Genomic DNA, 15,064 nt, shown 5'->3' with positions numbered 1-15,064 from the left:
TCGAAAAAAAATGTTAAATCCACAGAGACAAACAAAAGCATGCAAAGACATTGTAGAGCCTAAGCTTATTTCCGCATTGCTCGACCACATGACACTAACAAGGATTATTATTGGCTGAAGGAAATATTGATGTCGCTGGTGATTGGCTAACATTTAAGGTTTATCATTTGGGAAGTTCACTGACAGAAGGGGCGACAAAATTCTATTTCCGGGAAAACCGGACGCAGAACTGAAATACCAACTACAACCTTTAGCAAAAATAAATTAAATGACGCTTGTGAACTCTGTTTATTTGTAAAACTAAGTATGATTGTAATCTCTTGTATAATTAGTGTTTCATATAGCCATTTACATCTTGTGTAGTATAATAAATTACACCTCATAACAAAGGCAGACACCCACCAAAAAGTGGTTTCCAACATCAACAACAAAAATTTATTTCACTTTTACACTTTATAAAATCAGCAATGATGCCAACTTAAACTGTGTTTATTTGTATGCGTGTGTGTCAGTTTGCTTAATAAGGCATCATGCAGTCGTCTCATGTCTGGCCTTGGAAGAACACACACTTGTTACCGCTGACACCCACTTGGTGTGAAAATGCTGCCGAACAACTTCATCATTAAAGCTTCCTCCGTGATGGTGCCATGCAACGAGGTAAGTGCACAAAAAAAAAAAAAAAAGTCTTACGGTGACGTATTCTTTATTGCTCATTTAAAAGCCTTTTCTTTTCGTATTTATTTATTGCCAATTAAAGTGTGTGTGTGTGTGTGCGTGTATGTGTGTGTGTGTGTCTCATGCATGTGTGTCTCGTTTTGTTTCCAGGATCAGGGCGCGTAATGGGGACGACATGGGAGGCGAGGGGGGATGCTGCTTCCGGAAGAGTTCCACCCGCACGGGTTTGGTTCCGGTGAAAGTCTCAAAGAAATGCATAAATAAAATGAAAGAAAAAAAAACAACCAAACACCTGGACTCCCGTCGAGCGAGGCCGAGGGCGAAGAAGGGGAGGGAGGGAGGGAGCGAGGGGCCGCTGGAGAGCAGGCCCTGACAGGAACTAATAACCCTGATAGAAGAGAGATTCGACAGTCAAGCAAAGTAATCTGAGTCATTCAGCTCAAATATCTGAATTGATAAGAAAAATGTAGTTCCATATTTCATCTTACCTCTCCGCCTTCGCCGCCTTGTTCCATCCCTCCGTATTCTCCCTGAGGGGGGAACAGAAAAGCTCAGGTGAGGCCATTTTACAGATGCAAACAGCTTGGAGAGAAATAGCGGAGATCAACGATGCGGTCACCATGGTAACCCACCTGATTCAAAACGCCGGTTGACGCGGCAATGTTCTCTACGCCCTCCGTGGCCGCCTGCGACACCTCGTTGGCGCCGCTGACGGCCGTGTCCGCCACGATGTTGGCCTGGTCCACGGTCCTGTTGGCCACTGTGAGGGAGACTTTATTTGAGGCCAGCTCTTAAAAAGCTTCCGTCACGTGTGAATGTACCTACCGGTGTTTACTGACGACACAACGCCTTCCTTTGTCTTGTTACCTGACCAAGAGAAGCAAAGACAAAGTTTCAACCAATCCACTTTCTAAATAAACGGATTCACGAAGCAGCCCCTCGCCACATGCGCCGCCGGCCTTCTGCCCGCCCGCGGACCCACACTGCTGCATCGTACACACTCCCGCAAATCGACGCAACGATACCGCTTCTTTTTCCTCCGCTCGCGTGTTCGTGTGGCATTGCCGAAAGACGAGCATCAAAGCATGCGGATTGACTGTTCTAGGCATATAATTGGTGCATTTTGCATGTAATCCCCGCCGCCCCACCCCACCCCCATCTGTTTTTTTTTTTTACAGTGGGAGAGGGGCCGAGTGGAAAGTGATAAGTCATCGGAGCGGCACGCAAGCGACACATGGATGAGGTGACGCAGTGCCTTTCTCCCTCATCTTAACGTTGTAACCCGCACTTGTGTGCCCCCCCTCCTTCAAGAGAAGGCCAAGAAAGCCTCCATGTAACCTTGAGAGGTGACTCAATAGTCCAAGGACGTTATTGCTAATCTAATTCTCACCATTGGTTTAACAGAAAATCTCCTTTTAGCTCGTCAAATCCTGCAAGCGAGATGTTAACCGGCCTCTGCAGCACTATTGACGTTGTCTTACCGACATACATCACCCCTTCCTTGGTCTTGGCCGCAGCCTCCTCCATGCCGGCTTTGGTCTTCTCAGCGGCAGCCACCACCCCCTCCTTGGCCATGGAGAAGCCCTTCATGAGTGCATCCATCCTGAGGCGGGACGACACGGCTGAGCTTTCCTGCTCGGGCGAGATGCTTGACGGTGAGCGTGCGGCGAGTGCGGGATGCAAGATGTCAGTGTGTGTGCGTGATGGTGGTGAGGTCTCGACTCCGCCCCTTGCCTGCTGGAGTTGGTAAAAAAGGGAGGAGGGAAGCAACAGCCGGGAGCTGCTTGACGGACGAGGTGGAGAGATGCTGCAGCATTTTCACGTCATCGGTAACCCCCCCCGCCCACCGCGTCATTAATAGTGCACAACCACCACTCGTTTTTTTTTTGGGCCAAGCACGTTTAGAATATTTTGCACGCTTGTCTGATTTGATTTTTTTGCCCCCCACTGCTGCTTACGGTACCGAGTCGCTAGATGGTGTCGTGCGAATCAAACGCAGATGACAGTCATAATAATGGCAAGAGTGACATCTACTGGTAAAATAACATAACTACTTTTGAGTGCGCCTGATTTAGTCAAATGGGGAGCGGAACAGCTGAGGTTTGTTACTCGACAGTTTAAATATAATAAATGGTGTTTGATTTGATAGATGCAATGCAAGAGAAGAACCCAACATCAGTTTGATTATCAATTATGTCTACAACGACTATGGAAATACTTGACAGACCCTGTTCTGCCCTCAAAATTGTTTGTGTACTTAAAACTGATTTATTTCATGTATATTTTATGTTAAGAAATGTTTTCTATGTAAGAAAGCAAACAGTCATTTGTCGTTCGGAAGCAAAGCGGAAATTTATTTTGAAATACACCGAAAGTTGCGCATATTTCTGTTGATGCGACTTGACAATGAACGAGTTTGAAAGATGTTAACGTTGTTTTGTTGAGTGATAAACTGCAACAAAATGCAAATGTTTGCTCGTGTGCACACTTACCCGCGGTAAAGCCAACGCACCCGGTCAGTCGGTCGGCGGAGGTCCTTTGCGACTCCAATTGGAATCACCTGCATGTCGGATGTGACGTTCGCCAATCCTAATGACCTTTTTCGGTTTGACCTTCCAAATAAAATCATGTCACTCTTTCACGACTTTCTTTGACATCAACCTGTTGACAAACAACCTGATATGGACAAATTCTTTTTCACTCTGCTTAGATGGATTCCTACTTTAGTGACATCTTTCATTCATATATTTCTTAAGGCATGCATGAAAAACTATAACATTATTTCTAATCAAAATGTTTTTATTTGGTTCTTCAAGATCTGTCGCTCTTGAGTTGTTTGTGAATTGTTTAATATGAAACCCACGTCCGGGAAAGAAGAGTGACCACTTGGTGACGTTACTTTCTCGTTAAAATTTTATCACGTTACAATGACCACATGACGTTGTTCCACAGTTACCAAAGTTTGAGAGACTGTTTTAAGACCCATTCTGCCCATGTACTAACTTTGCGTCCAATAAAATGTGAATCGTCACGAATATTTGTTTCTTTGCTGACTAAATCAATAAATATCCTATCCCACGGGAAATGGCGTTGAAGACGCTCAACTGGAGCGCTTCCGTTAATTCTGCAATTACGCTGTCACGCCTCTAGATGTCAGTGTTCTCCACTGTTTTGCAGGATTGAAGCCGCTGGTTTCCTATCTTCCGTCACCACAGAAACAAAAGTGACGTTGGGGTTCTCACTTGGTACACACTCTGCACTACCCCAACTTTCAAATAACAAAATCCGATTGGGAAAAACAACTTTCAGAAGCATCATACAGATTGTTTTTTGTTTTTTTTCTATTACAGCTTTTACAATCATCATCATTATTGTTGTCATAATATATTCAATTATCATCACTACTCTTCATTAATATCAACTTAACCCATAAGACAATCTGTTTTTCCAAAATGTACACAAACGAGTAGCATATCTTGACTGTTCGTAATTTGAAAAGATCTTTTTTTTTAGTCTTAAGCTAAACTGAAAGTAACATCCATCTTCAAACAAAGTATGAAATGAACATATAGTTTACACGCATACATACTGTACATACATACAATAGCAATTGTCATAAAAAATGATAAAAATAAAACACATACCTTTTACAAACTTCTTATATACCCAAGCTTCCACATCATTAGATGACAGACGTTCACTCGAAAATGTTTCATTTCGGCATGCATATGAACACAAATCTCGTATTTTTCCCTTTCGACGCAAGGACTTTGCTTCTGTTCACATTTGTGCCTCTGGCGTATATTTTATGGCTTACCACCAAAAACCATCCTGAAGTGGGATGTCGCTAAAAGTCGGTAATCATTTATCCAATTGTCGTCCAAAGCATCGTTCTGAACAGGAGCCGATTTCCCCCTCGCAAAACTATAAATTCAATGTGTCAGTATTGCCATTGCACACTCCAAAAACAAAAGTTAAATTCACAATAGGCGTTGGTCACTTTCTACAGAATCAAACAGCATCATGCCACAACAATGGATTGAGAGATAAAGACAGAGAGATGATTCAAAAGGCATCCATTCATTATAATATCATCTGACCTCATGTACTCAGAGTCTTTGATTCTTTTCAGATGTCTAACTCCAATGTCACTTCCCGGGCTCCGGTTGTGTCTTCTTCCTCAGGTCCGGACGGCGGTTGAAGGAAGGAGAACATACCGGTATGAGTTTTGATCGGTGATGTCAAAAGACCACAAAAGTAAGCTCACCTGATGTGCTTTTATCTTAGCAGGAATATGTTCTTACTGACGCCGACTCTCCCCTTTGACCCGAGTTCACTAATGGTGAGAAGGTCGTTGTTATTTCTCAACAATTTATCGACAAGTTGAAACACTGATGCCCCCCCACGTACCTTCACTCTGGACTTTCCTCAGGGTGACAGAAGGTGTCGAGATCGCAGAGGCACGGAAGTTGGCCGGTAACGTTTCCGAAGAGTCGGAGGTGACGCCTCGGAGGTCTTTCTCCCGGAACATCTTTCTCCACGAAGGCGACCGTGTGAATGTTTTGGTGCCGTCCTGGGGAAGACAATTTCGGTCATCAGGCGTAACAGCCACTGTTTGACCTTTCTTCCACCACTACCTCATCGGGCCTCCTCTCCGTTCCCATGGAGATGAGAGCATTGTACTCCTTTTCCAAGATCTGCCTTGCCTGCAAACCGAGAAGATGAGCTCACCAGTAAGGCACTGGAAGAAGAACCCGTGTCTCTTTTTTAATGTTATTTTTGGGGACCTGCGTGTTCTGATTGGGTATCTGCAGAAGAAGGGCCAAGTCGGTGTAGTCGAAGGTGTCGTCCAGAGCCAGCAGAGCTCCGTGAACTCCGCTTTCTAACAGGTTATCTGCAAACTCTTTGAGCCCGATGGACTGCACCCAACACATCACCCGCTCGTTGGACCACACCATCACATCTGAGTAGACACACGTTGGAATGAAGCCACGTGGTGTACAAAAACCGAGAAATTGGTCATCACCTTGGTTCTGATGCTGACTATCCTCCCTCCTCCTCTCCAGCTCCTTCCTGTCATAGTTCAAGCGCTTCAAGCACATGATGCCGTAATGAAGACTCACCCTACGGGAATTCAGAAAGGTTGAAGGACACAGCGGGAAGAATCATGGGGAGATGGAAAAAGTCACCCGTCGTTCACCTGTGGAAGCTGTCCACCATCTTCAGCTGGCCCCTCAACTCTTTCTTGGTGAGGTGATCGAGCATTCGGGCGTCCACCAAGGACTCCATGAAGTAGGAGCGGTACTGGGGTAAACCTAAACTAGGCAGCCACTCGTTCCCCACCCACTCGTGGTTCATATCTCCGTAAGCCAGGATCTGTAGATGGGACCCGTGGATAATAATATCTCGGGACGTTTCACAGAAATTATCACGTTGGTAGTAACGGCTCACCTGATCCCAGCTGAACTCTTTCTGCTCCTTGCGGTTTGACGTGGGTAAATAGTGAAAGAGAAAAGGTGCACAAGGAGGAAAAGTGTGCATTGGTGTATGGTGAAAAGCATTTGAAAGGGGAAGGAAGACAGAAGAAGGAAATGTTTTTGTTAGTGACAATTAGTCAGGGGGGGGGCGGAAATGGCAACTGCACAGATTTTAAGGGAGCAGTAAGGGTCCTAATAAAAGACAAAGAAAAAGAAAACAAAATGTCACGTTGATGAAACGGCAAAAGATATTTTTATAGAATGACAGGGCTGTTCAAATCTGGTTCTGGAGGGCCCGTAACGTGATAAAAAAGAAATTAAATTCTTACTGGCTTAGTGGCGGCGGCGAGTGACTCCATCTCAGCGTGCGTCATCCAAATATTACTGGTCGACTGTCACCATTCAAAATGCAAAATGAGTCTCTCGAAAAGACCGATGTCGGGTTCGTCCGAGTCTTACCGAGCGTGTGCTCGCCGGCGCCGACGGGCTGGTGAGGGAAACCATTTCCTGGATGGCCAGGCGGAGTTTGAGCCTGTGCAGCGGGTTGCTTATGCCGATCTCTCTCTGGATCTCCGTATCGGAGAGGTTGGCCATGATGGCGCCGCTCTTCACGTTGGCGCGGCACGCCGCCACGTACCATGCCGGCATTCCCACCCATAACTGCGTGAATGGCATAAAGGTTTTGTAGGCCAAACAAACTATCCAGTGACACGAAAAAAATATACCTCAAGCCACGTGACGACCGTCGGACCGTCCCACGAGGCGAAGGGTAAACCTTGACGACAAGCCTCCTCGAGCAGGTCGTGTCTGGCGAGGGAGTAGAAATGAAAATCAAAATCTTATGGGAATTTTAAAAGATGAGTGGTGGGGGGGGGAACAAGACTCACTTCTTTTTACTTCGCCGGTCTTTTTCGACAGTTCCTGTCCCGAGTTTAGCCAGACCCAATGGGTCTGCCGGGCCCAAGTCATCAGACGGTGTTGAGGCTGGATTGTTCCCAGATATAAAGTTCAGTCCGACGCAAAAGAAAATGCTCTCACTGAAGATACGCACCCAAAGAGGTAGACTCGCGTCCAGGAGCACCGATCCTCCCCTTTTCCTTTTTCCCAAAAAGACGCCCGATGGAGGACTTGATGCTTTTCTTTTTGCTGGCTTTGTGGAGGGAATCCTGGCTGGCGGTGATGGCCCCATCAGCAGAGAGACTAAAACACACCACAAAGGACTAAACTGTTACATTTTGTTTCCTGGGAGGTCACCATCGCAGACAGTAGCGGAGATAGAGGGGGGCTGTTGGGGCACTGGCCCCCACTGAAATATGCCAAATATATCTATTTTTGTTTTGCGGACCTCCTGAATGATCTCACAGTCCAAATTCCTTACCTGCGAAATTCCCTGTGATCATCCAGACCGGCTCCTGGGTGTGTGTGTGTCATCCGGTCTAGTCGCAGGGCTCGAGGGACAGCGGGAGGGTTGGAGTCGATCAAGGCTAGCGCTCGGCATTCCTCGCCATCTTTGCTGTTCTGCGTTGGGGAAGAGTTCATTCCATTAAAAAAAAAAAAAAAAAAGTAAAAATGTGATTGAGCAAGCGTTGTACCAGTCGCTCAGTCTCCCTGGCGGGAGAATGTGGTAGGCGGGGGGTGGAATGGCCAGAGCTCGGAGGTGAAGGAGACGCTAATGTCGAGGAGGTGATGGAGGGGGTCATGTATCCCCGGCCGACACTGTCCCGTCCTCCGAGCGAGGAAGGCGGAATGGAGGACGTGTCCAGTGCCACGCTGCTAACCCGACTCTCTATCTCCTCCGCCCTCAACTCTGTGTTCTCCTTTTCCTCCTGGATGAGCCTGCGACAACAACGGGCGAGAGCAATTACGAGCGGCGTTTCCAATCATTCCCCTTAAGAGCAATTAAAGCCGCATACTTAATCTCCTTGTTGATGGCCTCCAGTTGCTCCTGTAGCATAATGGCTAAAGTCTGTACATCCGTCTGCCCGCTCGGCGATAACAGCTCTGACCCAAACAGAGTCTCCCTGTCGTCGTCGTCGTCGGAGCAGACTCCCTCCGGGCCTTCGAAACCCGGACCCATCATGCTACCGGCGTCCCATTCCCCATACTGGAAGGAGACAATGGAGTGAGGAGCGTGAAGAACAACGGATTTGTCCAGATGAGCTCATCTCGAACCTTGTTACAGTCGTCCCGAGCTTGCCCCCAGCGGCCGCGGTGAGTCCGCCTGACCACCACGGCGCCGGAGGAGCTGCTGTAGCCGGCCGGGAGCGAGCCCCCGCCCTGGGGGTACCTCAGCTCCGAGGCGCTCCCCGGAAGGGATCTTCGAAACAAGGTGGACGGAAGGGAGCTCACGCTGCCCGCCCTACGGAGACACCCACAACCAGCTTGTTATTCCAGCTAGCATACTTTCATTATCCGCTAGCGACTGCGTGTGGCATAAATCACTTTTTTTTTTGTGCTTCATTATGACAAACCTGGAATAAGATGAGCCAGGCCTGCCCCTCAGCTGGTCCAGCTCCAGTTGGATCCGTTCCAGCTCAGCAAGGAGCTGCTCCTGGAATACAGAGTAGAATGTCGCGGATATCACCTTGTTTTTCTCAGCGGGAAATCTTGAAAGGCTGTTTGGGATTAGGAAAACACCTTCCACGTGACGGCTTGAGTACCTTATTAGCAAGAAGGTCATCCTGGATTTTCTTCATATTGGCCAGTTCCTCCGAGAGAGCATTCTAATGGGGGGGGGGGGGAGTGCAGTGAATAAAAAAATAGGTACTTTATAAAATTGCAAAGGTTACTTTTTCTTCCAGCGCTGCCATCCTCTCTTTAAGATGCAGCTGAAGTCTCTCGTTGGACTCAGACAGAAGTTTGTCGACGGTATCCGAGAGACGTTTGTTGTGTTCGTCGTTCATTTTTTCCCTCTGCCTCGCCTGATTGGAGCAAGCATAAATTTCGTGTTACCGGACGCGGAGAAATGGTCCGTAACGAAAGAAGCGGCGTGATGTGTACTCTCTGCAGCTCTTGGTTCTTCTCTTCTAGTTGAGCTTCCATTTGCCGTAGTCGCTCCTCAAAATTACCGTGGCGCTCTTCCGCCTAAAAGAAAATCGTTTGTCACCGAAAGCGATGAGAAAATATCCAAGCGTAGTTTCAAAGTACCTTATTGAGCGCGGCGACTCTCTGCGCTAGCTGCGCTTCGATCTCCGGCAGCGTCTCGGCTCTTTGCAGGGTTTGCTGGAGCTTCTGCTTGGCTTCGTCCAGACGCTCTTGCAGTTGGCGGTTCTTCTCCTCGCTCTGCCGATGGAGGGACTCCTTGCTGGCTAGCTCGTTTTCCAGCTTGTCCTTGATGTCGTGGAGGGACGTGGCCTCCCTTTGAGCGCTTAGGTACCTGCGCACAACACCGGATGATGAAACCGCATGATCTGGACGTAAGTATTGGGACGCCGATTCTTGTCAGTGGCTGAAAGGTTACCTGCGTTCCAGTGTCGTAATTCTTTCCTCCATGTCCTCCCTTTGGCAAAGGGCCTAAAAAAGCAGATGTCATTCATATTTTTTTTTATTGTGAATGAAAAGGACATTTTATTTCCGGTGTGAAAGGAGCTTAGACCTCTTTGACTTCCCGTTGGAGCTTCTGATTGGCCTCCTCCGACTTTGTCACCTCCCTCCTGGCGGCCGCAAGCTGTTCCTCAATTTCGCCAACCTGACGAGATGCCACAAACGGACACAGGCAGGACGACCGAGGTGAGTCAGTGTTCGCTCCCTCGGCAGTGAGTGTAAATAAATAGTCGCGGTGATTCATTACAAATAAGCTTTTTATGATTCATTACAAATGCTGAACATTGTCGTCATTTTATTGTTAAATCATTGAGTATGAATTTTGAGTAGCAGCCACTCACTCACCTGCCGGCACATGAGGGCCAGCCTCTCTTTTAGCTGCGAGAGTTCGGCTCTCTGACGCTCTATTTCCACTTCCCGCTGTCTTTCCAGCTCGCTGTCCTCCAGGCCAGAGGCGGGGCCGTTGGGGAGTCGCTGAGGTGGCGACAACAACAAAAGCGGGAGTGAGGAAGGTTAGAGGAACGGCAGATTTGACAAGAAGTCCAAATCACACTCCAGATACCCATCTAACTACTGGTCGCTAACACGTAAACAGAAACAAAACAACTGGAACCGAGATCCATAAAACCCTCCCTTACATCTTTCCCGCCGTCCACCCCTTGTTGACGCCTTTTAATTTGGTCTCGTAAAGAGATTACCTAGAAAGAAGGAGACAGAGCAACTGGTCAACATTAGTTGACCTCGGGGAAATCGAGATGAGCTCGGGAGGCGGAGTGATATGAGTTTACCTCTTGAGAAGACGCTGCTAGTTGATCCTCCAACATGGACACCCTCTCCAGGGCCACTCGGAGACGCTCTCGAACCTGCAAGAATTATTATTATTAATTAATTAATTTATTTAAATTATTATTATAATGAATATTTTATTATTTTTATTATTAATATTTTTATTACTATTATTATGACTATTTTTAAACAGTGAAAGTAGTGCAACCACGAGTATCAAGGCGTTTTGAGCCACCTTCTCATCCAGAGCCTTGTGGTGCTCAAAGAGAGACTTGAGGGCCTTGAGGACTTCCACCTCACTGGAGACCCCCGCTGGCGACTGGGCTTGCCTCTTGACCACCGTCATCCTCAGACTGCGTTCGTGACGGGACACCAGGCATTCCAGGTGCTCCAGCAGCAACTGTCGGCGTGGAAAAATTTATTGAACCTCAAAAATTGGGTCAAAATTGACCCAACTACTTTTAGTGTTATGGGCAAAATGGCTGCTAAACATCTCACGCGAGTGTTGTTTCTCTCCGCCTTGAGCTCAGAAATCTCCTCCTCTCTCTCCAGAAGCTGCTCCCGGCAAACGTTGAGCTCTTTCGTCAACACGGCAAACTCCTGGCGAACACAAGAGATGCATTCAGGGTGGGGGGGAACTAAACAAACCATCTAAACGGCACGTCGGATGTGTGTTTTAGGGGGATGACAACAACCCGGGCCAAACAAAAATATAATTCCGATACAGTTACACAAAACATAAGCTGCACAATGGAAACGAAGCTGTGATGTAAAAACATAAATTGACACATTTTCCGTCACTTGCCTTGTGAAACACATGGATGCATTACATCATAAGGTTACACAATGGCCCTACTGGAATGCACGAGAGACCCCCCCCCCAAATAGAAACCCGCCGAACACAGTGTCGATGTGTCATTCTACACCACTGAGGACACCGTGTCTTCTCACGCAGCAAACTTGTGCATCAGCAATGTATTTCATTCTGATCGAGTCTCCAAAAAAAAAAAAAAATCCAAGGCCGCATTATGTGTGATATGCAATGTTTTTAGTTAGTGGAAAGCTAGACCAAAGCGGCGGCTCAATGAGAGAAGAGAAAGGAGCCAAAGAGAGGTGGCCGCAGATGGCGACACAGTTTGGGACTGCTTTGGATGACGCTCAGCTTCTCAGTTGGCCCTCCTTGTTCTTTTTTGTCTTTTTCCATCACTTGCTATCTCTTTTTTTTTTTTTAAACGTGAACTCCAACATTCGCAGTTTATGATAAATTAGGAGGCACTAAAAAATGAAAACATTCATAAAGCCGTAAACGCCTCACACACAGAAGTGGGGATTGATCCTGAAGGAAAACACTAAAGCTGTTCTTCCTAGCCAGAGGAAGAAAAAAAAAACTCAAATAACGCTCATTATTAATCAGCAGATCCTCTAAGGGGGATTCCTATCAACTATTCATTTAAATTGGGCTTCCACCATTTTGCAAATATCTTCCAGCAATATTTCTCGCCAAGACCTGATTACACAAAATCAGTGAGGGACTTTCAAACATTAGCGAGGTTGCAATGGAGGATTAGTTAGCGTGCTGCTCGAACTGTCACCGGCGAAGGCTCGTATGAGCTCACTTGACAGCCGAGTACTCATCCCCCACTCGACAGTGATAGGACATGGCGGCGCCTCACAGTGTACCTAATGTTGTGACCGCACGTCGTACCTGTGGCAGAGCGATGGAGAGTTGTCGTTGAAGAGACTCCTTCTCGTGGCTGAGCTCTCGTAGGCGGAGCTGGGCCGTCCCCAGGCTCTCCTGCGTCTCCCTCAGGTTCTCCAGCAGCCTCTCCCTCTCCGTCAGCATGTTAACCATCAGAGACTCCAGGTTGCCCGTGCTGCCTCCTTCGTCTCCCCCGCTTCGGATATCCCTCCCGCTAAAGCCCCCTCCTGCTCCTCCAGCTCCCATGGCACCGCCCGGGCCTCCCACCCCGGGTCCGGCCGGGGGGGAGGCGCCCCCGGTCGTGCCGCTTCGCCCATCCTCAGAAATGGTGGGCATCACCTCACACATCATCATGAGACCGGAGAGTGTGAGTCAACTACAGGAGGTGTGCAAAAAAAAAAAAAATCTTGGGTTTTATAAGATATGATGCTCAAAATGCAAAACTTTACATTTCTGGAGAAATATAATCCCTTTAGTGGGCATATTTTCTTCTTTTTTTTCTATTTAGGCCTCAAACCTGCACGTCTCTGAATGCTTTGGAACTATTTCTACGGGGAAATCATTCCGTGGGTGGCTGAGACGAGCAGAGGGCAGTAATGGGGGAGAGTCAGTGGAGAAATATTGAGCTTGAGGAAGCTCCTTGACTGTATCCACAAGGTAGCACTTCTCACAACATAGTGCAATGGCTGCAAAACAACAAGAAAAAGTCAGACATTTCTTACAGCGGGTTACAACATACAGACGGCATGCACTTCCTCTCTACTTCTCTGTGCTAAGCTAAGCTAACCCGCAGCCTCATACTGTGGCAAGACATTACAACGGTATCGATCTTCCCATTTTCCTCTTGACAAGAAATGAAAAAAAAAAAAATCTGACGTAAGGGCTTTGAAAATGCGATCGCGCTCCACTTATCTTCTTTTAATCAGCGTTTGCTGTTGTGACTTACAGTACTGCATATTGCTCCGATCTGGACTTTCCTTTCACGCTGATTACGGCCCTCTGTGTCACTGTGCAAACCCGTGGCCAAAAATGCAATGGATTGCACATTAATAGAGTGCACAGTTATTTTTTTTTTCTCCTTAGTCTTCACTGTCTCATCCAGAAGAACAAGGAAATCCATCCATCCATCCATCCATCCATCCATCCATCCATCCATCCATCCATCCATCCATCCATCCATCCATCCATCCATCCATCCATCCATCCATCCATCCACGAATTAGCTTCTCGTGCTGTTGCGCTGGCTAACAGCACTTGGCATCTTCACCGTGTGCCCCAGTAAACAAAGTCTGTTGATGGATGGCTCGCTGATGCAAAACAGAGCTTGCACTTGCTTGCATTTATTTAAAATGCACTTTATTCTTGCCTGGGAGGTGGACACCAGACATTTTGAATTGGGAGTTGTTGCAAAACAAACAACAGATGGACCTACTCTGAGATGCTGTACAGACAAAAATCTGGAGACAACAAAAGTCAAACTGTCTTCGAAATTTGCGGCTTACCTTGACCTGGATGATTGAAGAGATACACAGACACTAGCAGTTAGGACAACTCGGCTTCCAACTCGATGGGAAGGCCATTTTTTTCTGTCCTGGCATGGCCAGAGCACAATGTAAAAAGCAATGTCCATAAAGGACTGCTTGGAAAAGCCCTGACCTCAACCCTAGTTTTCCTAGAAGACACAAAAGAGCCATGTTATAATCACTCACATCCAGAATGAAGACATTGGTGCTGAGTAAACATAAGGAGGGGAGTGGGGGTCTTCCCTGCCTCCAAAGTAAAAGCCCAAGAACTAGTAAGGAACCTCATTCGGTCCACTTCTAATACCATTGAACTGCACGACCCCCCCCCCCCCCAAGCGCGGGTGAAGAAACGCATCATTGGAATCGATAAGTGACTGTCGGCAGCTGCTTTGCGGGGATGAAAACACCCGGAACCGAACCAAACACGCCTATCCCCCCCCCCCCCCTCGCGAGAATACACAAGCATGTACATGCACAAGAATGACGAGATGACAATGATCTCCATCGTTGGCTGCATAGATGAGGAAGCCCTCGAATGCATTCTTCTAGTAAAACAACCAATGTGCGCGCGCGAGGGAGGGGGGGGGTGAGGGGGGGTGTTAAACGAACCTTTTATGGCAAACATCACGATAAAACCACGCATGCATGCATGGCGTGCATCATGCGGAGCTCACGTCACGGTGCTAAAAAAAAAAATGCATAAAAATGTCCAATGCATTATTTTTTAAAGCAAAGGCCCAATTCATATTTTAAATATAGCTAATAATTCAAGCCTGTAACGCTGCAAAGGCTTCCAAGCAAGGTCCGCTCTGATGACAATTATTTGATATTAGTTGCTTATCATTTAAGTAGCTTTGACTGGCGGTGCACACACCGCACACTTGTGATTTGGTGACAGCACACACACGTACACACACGCTATGCATTTTTGCGTGCATCCATTGTTTTCTCTCTCGCTGCAAACTTGCATCCTTACCATATCCGTCGCGGTGTTGCTTTGCCGTTAAATAGTCCTCGGGTCCATTTTTTGCGTGGGTCGGCGCCCCTCATCCGGATCCGAGAAAAGCCCCACTCTTCCTAATGTGTGTATCCCCCCTCCCCTTTTTTTTTTTTTTTTTCACATGTAAACGACGACGAGGAAGAGGAGCAAGGGAGGGAGAGTGACGTTACACCACCTTAGCACGGACCCCCCCCTCTCGGTGGGATTGGAAGGTAATGGGTCTTAAAGAAACATTCTCTCAGCATTCTCCGCATCCCTGTGATTTATGCGCGTGCACGCGTGGGCCAATCACGCGCACGCCGATGGAAGGAGGTGGGGTGGGGGGGGCGCAAAATGAGTGACAGACATTTTATTTGCAAAC

At 47.4% G+C, this 15,064-nt stretch overlaps 2 protein-coding genes and 1 long non-coding RNA gene across 4 annotated transcripts; 1 reads left to right on the top strand and 2 right to left on the bottom strand.

Moving 5' to 3' along the window:
* Nucleotides 1–409: 409 nt before the first annotated feature.
* On the bottom strand, nt 410–3,315 carry LOC125991801 (synuclein). Of its 2 annotated transcripts, none has more exons than XM_049760220.2 (6): nt 3,168–3,315; nt 2,157–2,307; nt 1,501–1,542; nt 1,308–1,435; nt 1,164–1,205; nt 410–1,063 (listed from the first exon to the last, which is right to left on the bottom strand). In XM_049760220.2, exons 2-6 carry the CDS (start codon nt 2,275–2,277, stop codon nt 1,055–1,057), a joined length of 342 nt encoding a protein of 113 aa, XP_049616177.1. In that variant the 5' UTR covers nt 2,278–2,307; nt 3,168–3,315; the 3' UTR covers nt 410–1,054. The 2 variants fall into 2 exon arrangements, with proteins under 2 accessions (XP_049616177.1, XP_049616176.1); XM_049760219.1 differs by having other exon boundaries at nt 2,157–2,278; nt 3,168–3,298.
* Nucleotides 1,434–4,314, top strand: LOC125991803 (uncharacterized). The gene is made up of 2 exons (XR_007489449.2): nt 1,434–2,021; nt 2,095–4,314. It is a non-coding gene; the product is annotated as an uncharacterized lncRNA (long non-coding RNA).
* LOC125991794 (liprin-alpha-3) lies at nt 3,566–15,001 on the bottom strand. The gene is made up of 32 exons (XM_049760201.2): nt 14,680–15,001; nt 13,683–13,852; nt 12,187–12,866; nt 10,980–11,081; nt 10,717–10,881; nt 10,484–10,558; nt 10,334–10,393; nt 10,041–10,169; nt 9,748–9,840; nt 9,613–9,665; nt 9,300–9,528; nt 9,153–9,236; nt 8,942–9,073; nt 8,813–8,875; nt 8,624–8,703; nt 8,325–8,511; nt 8,066–8,256; nt 7,745–7,988; nt 7,531–7,670; nt 7,204–7,352; nt 7,040–7,136; nt 6,878–6,959; nt 6,612–6,812; nt 6,482–6,544; nt 6,127–6,153; nt 5,876–6,051; nt 5,702–5,799; nt 5,463–5,638; nt 5,313–5,381; nt 5,086–5,248; nt 4,943–5,011; nt 3,566–4,850 (listed from the first exon to the last, which is right to left on the bottom strand). The coding sequence occupies exons 3-31, from the start codon at nt 12,532–12,534 to the stop codon at nt 4,959–4,961; spliced, it is 3,729 nt and encodes a 1,242-aa protein (XP_049616158.1). The 5' UTR covers nt 12,535–12,866; nt 13,683–13,852; nt 14,680–15,001; the 3' UTR covers nt 3,566–4,850; nt 4,943–4,958.
* Nucleotides 15,002–15,064: the final 63 nt, after the last annotated feature.

Source organism: Syngnathus scovelli, chromosome 21 (genome assembly GCF_024217435.2).
Source record: "Syngnathus scovelli strain Florida chromosome 21, RoL_Ssco_1.2, whole genome shotgun sequence".
NCBI lineage: Eukaryota > Metazoa > Chordata > Actinopteri > Syngnathiformes > Syngnathidae > Syngnathus > Syngnathus scovelli.
Note: the sequence above shows the minus strand (reverse complement) of the source record. Positions and strands in the feature narration are given on the sequence as shown.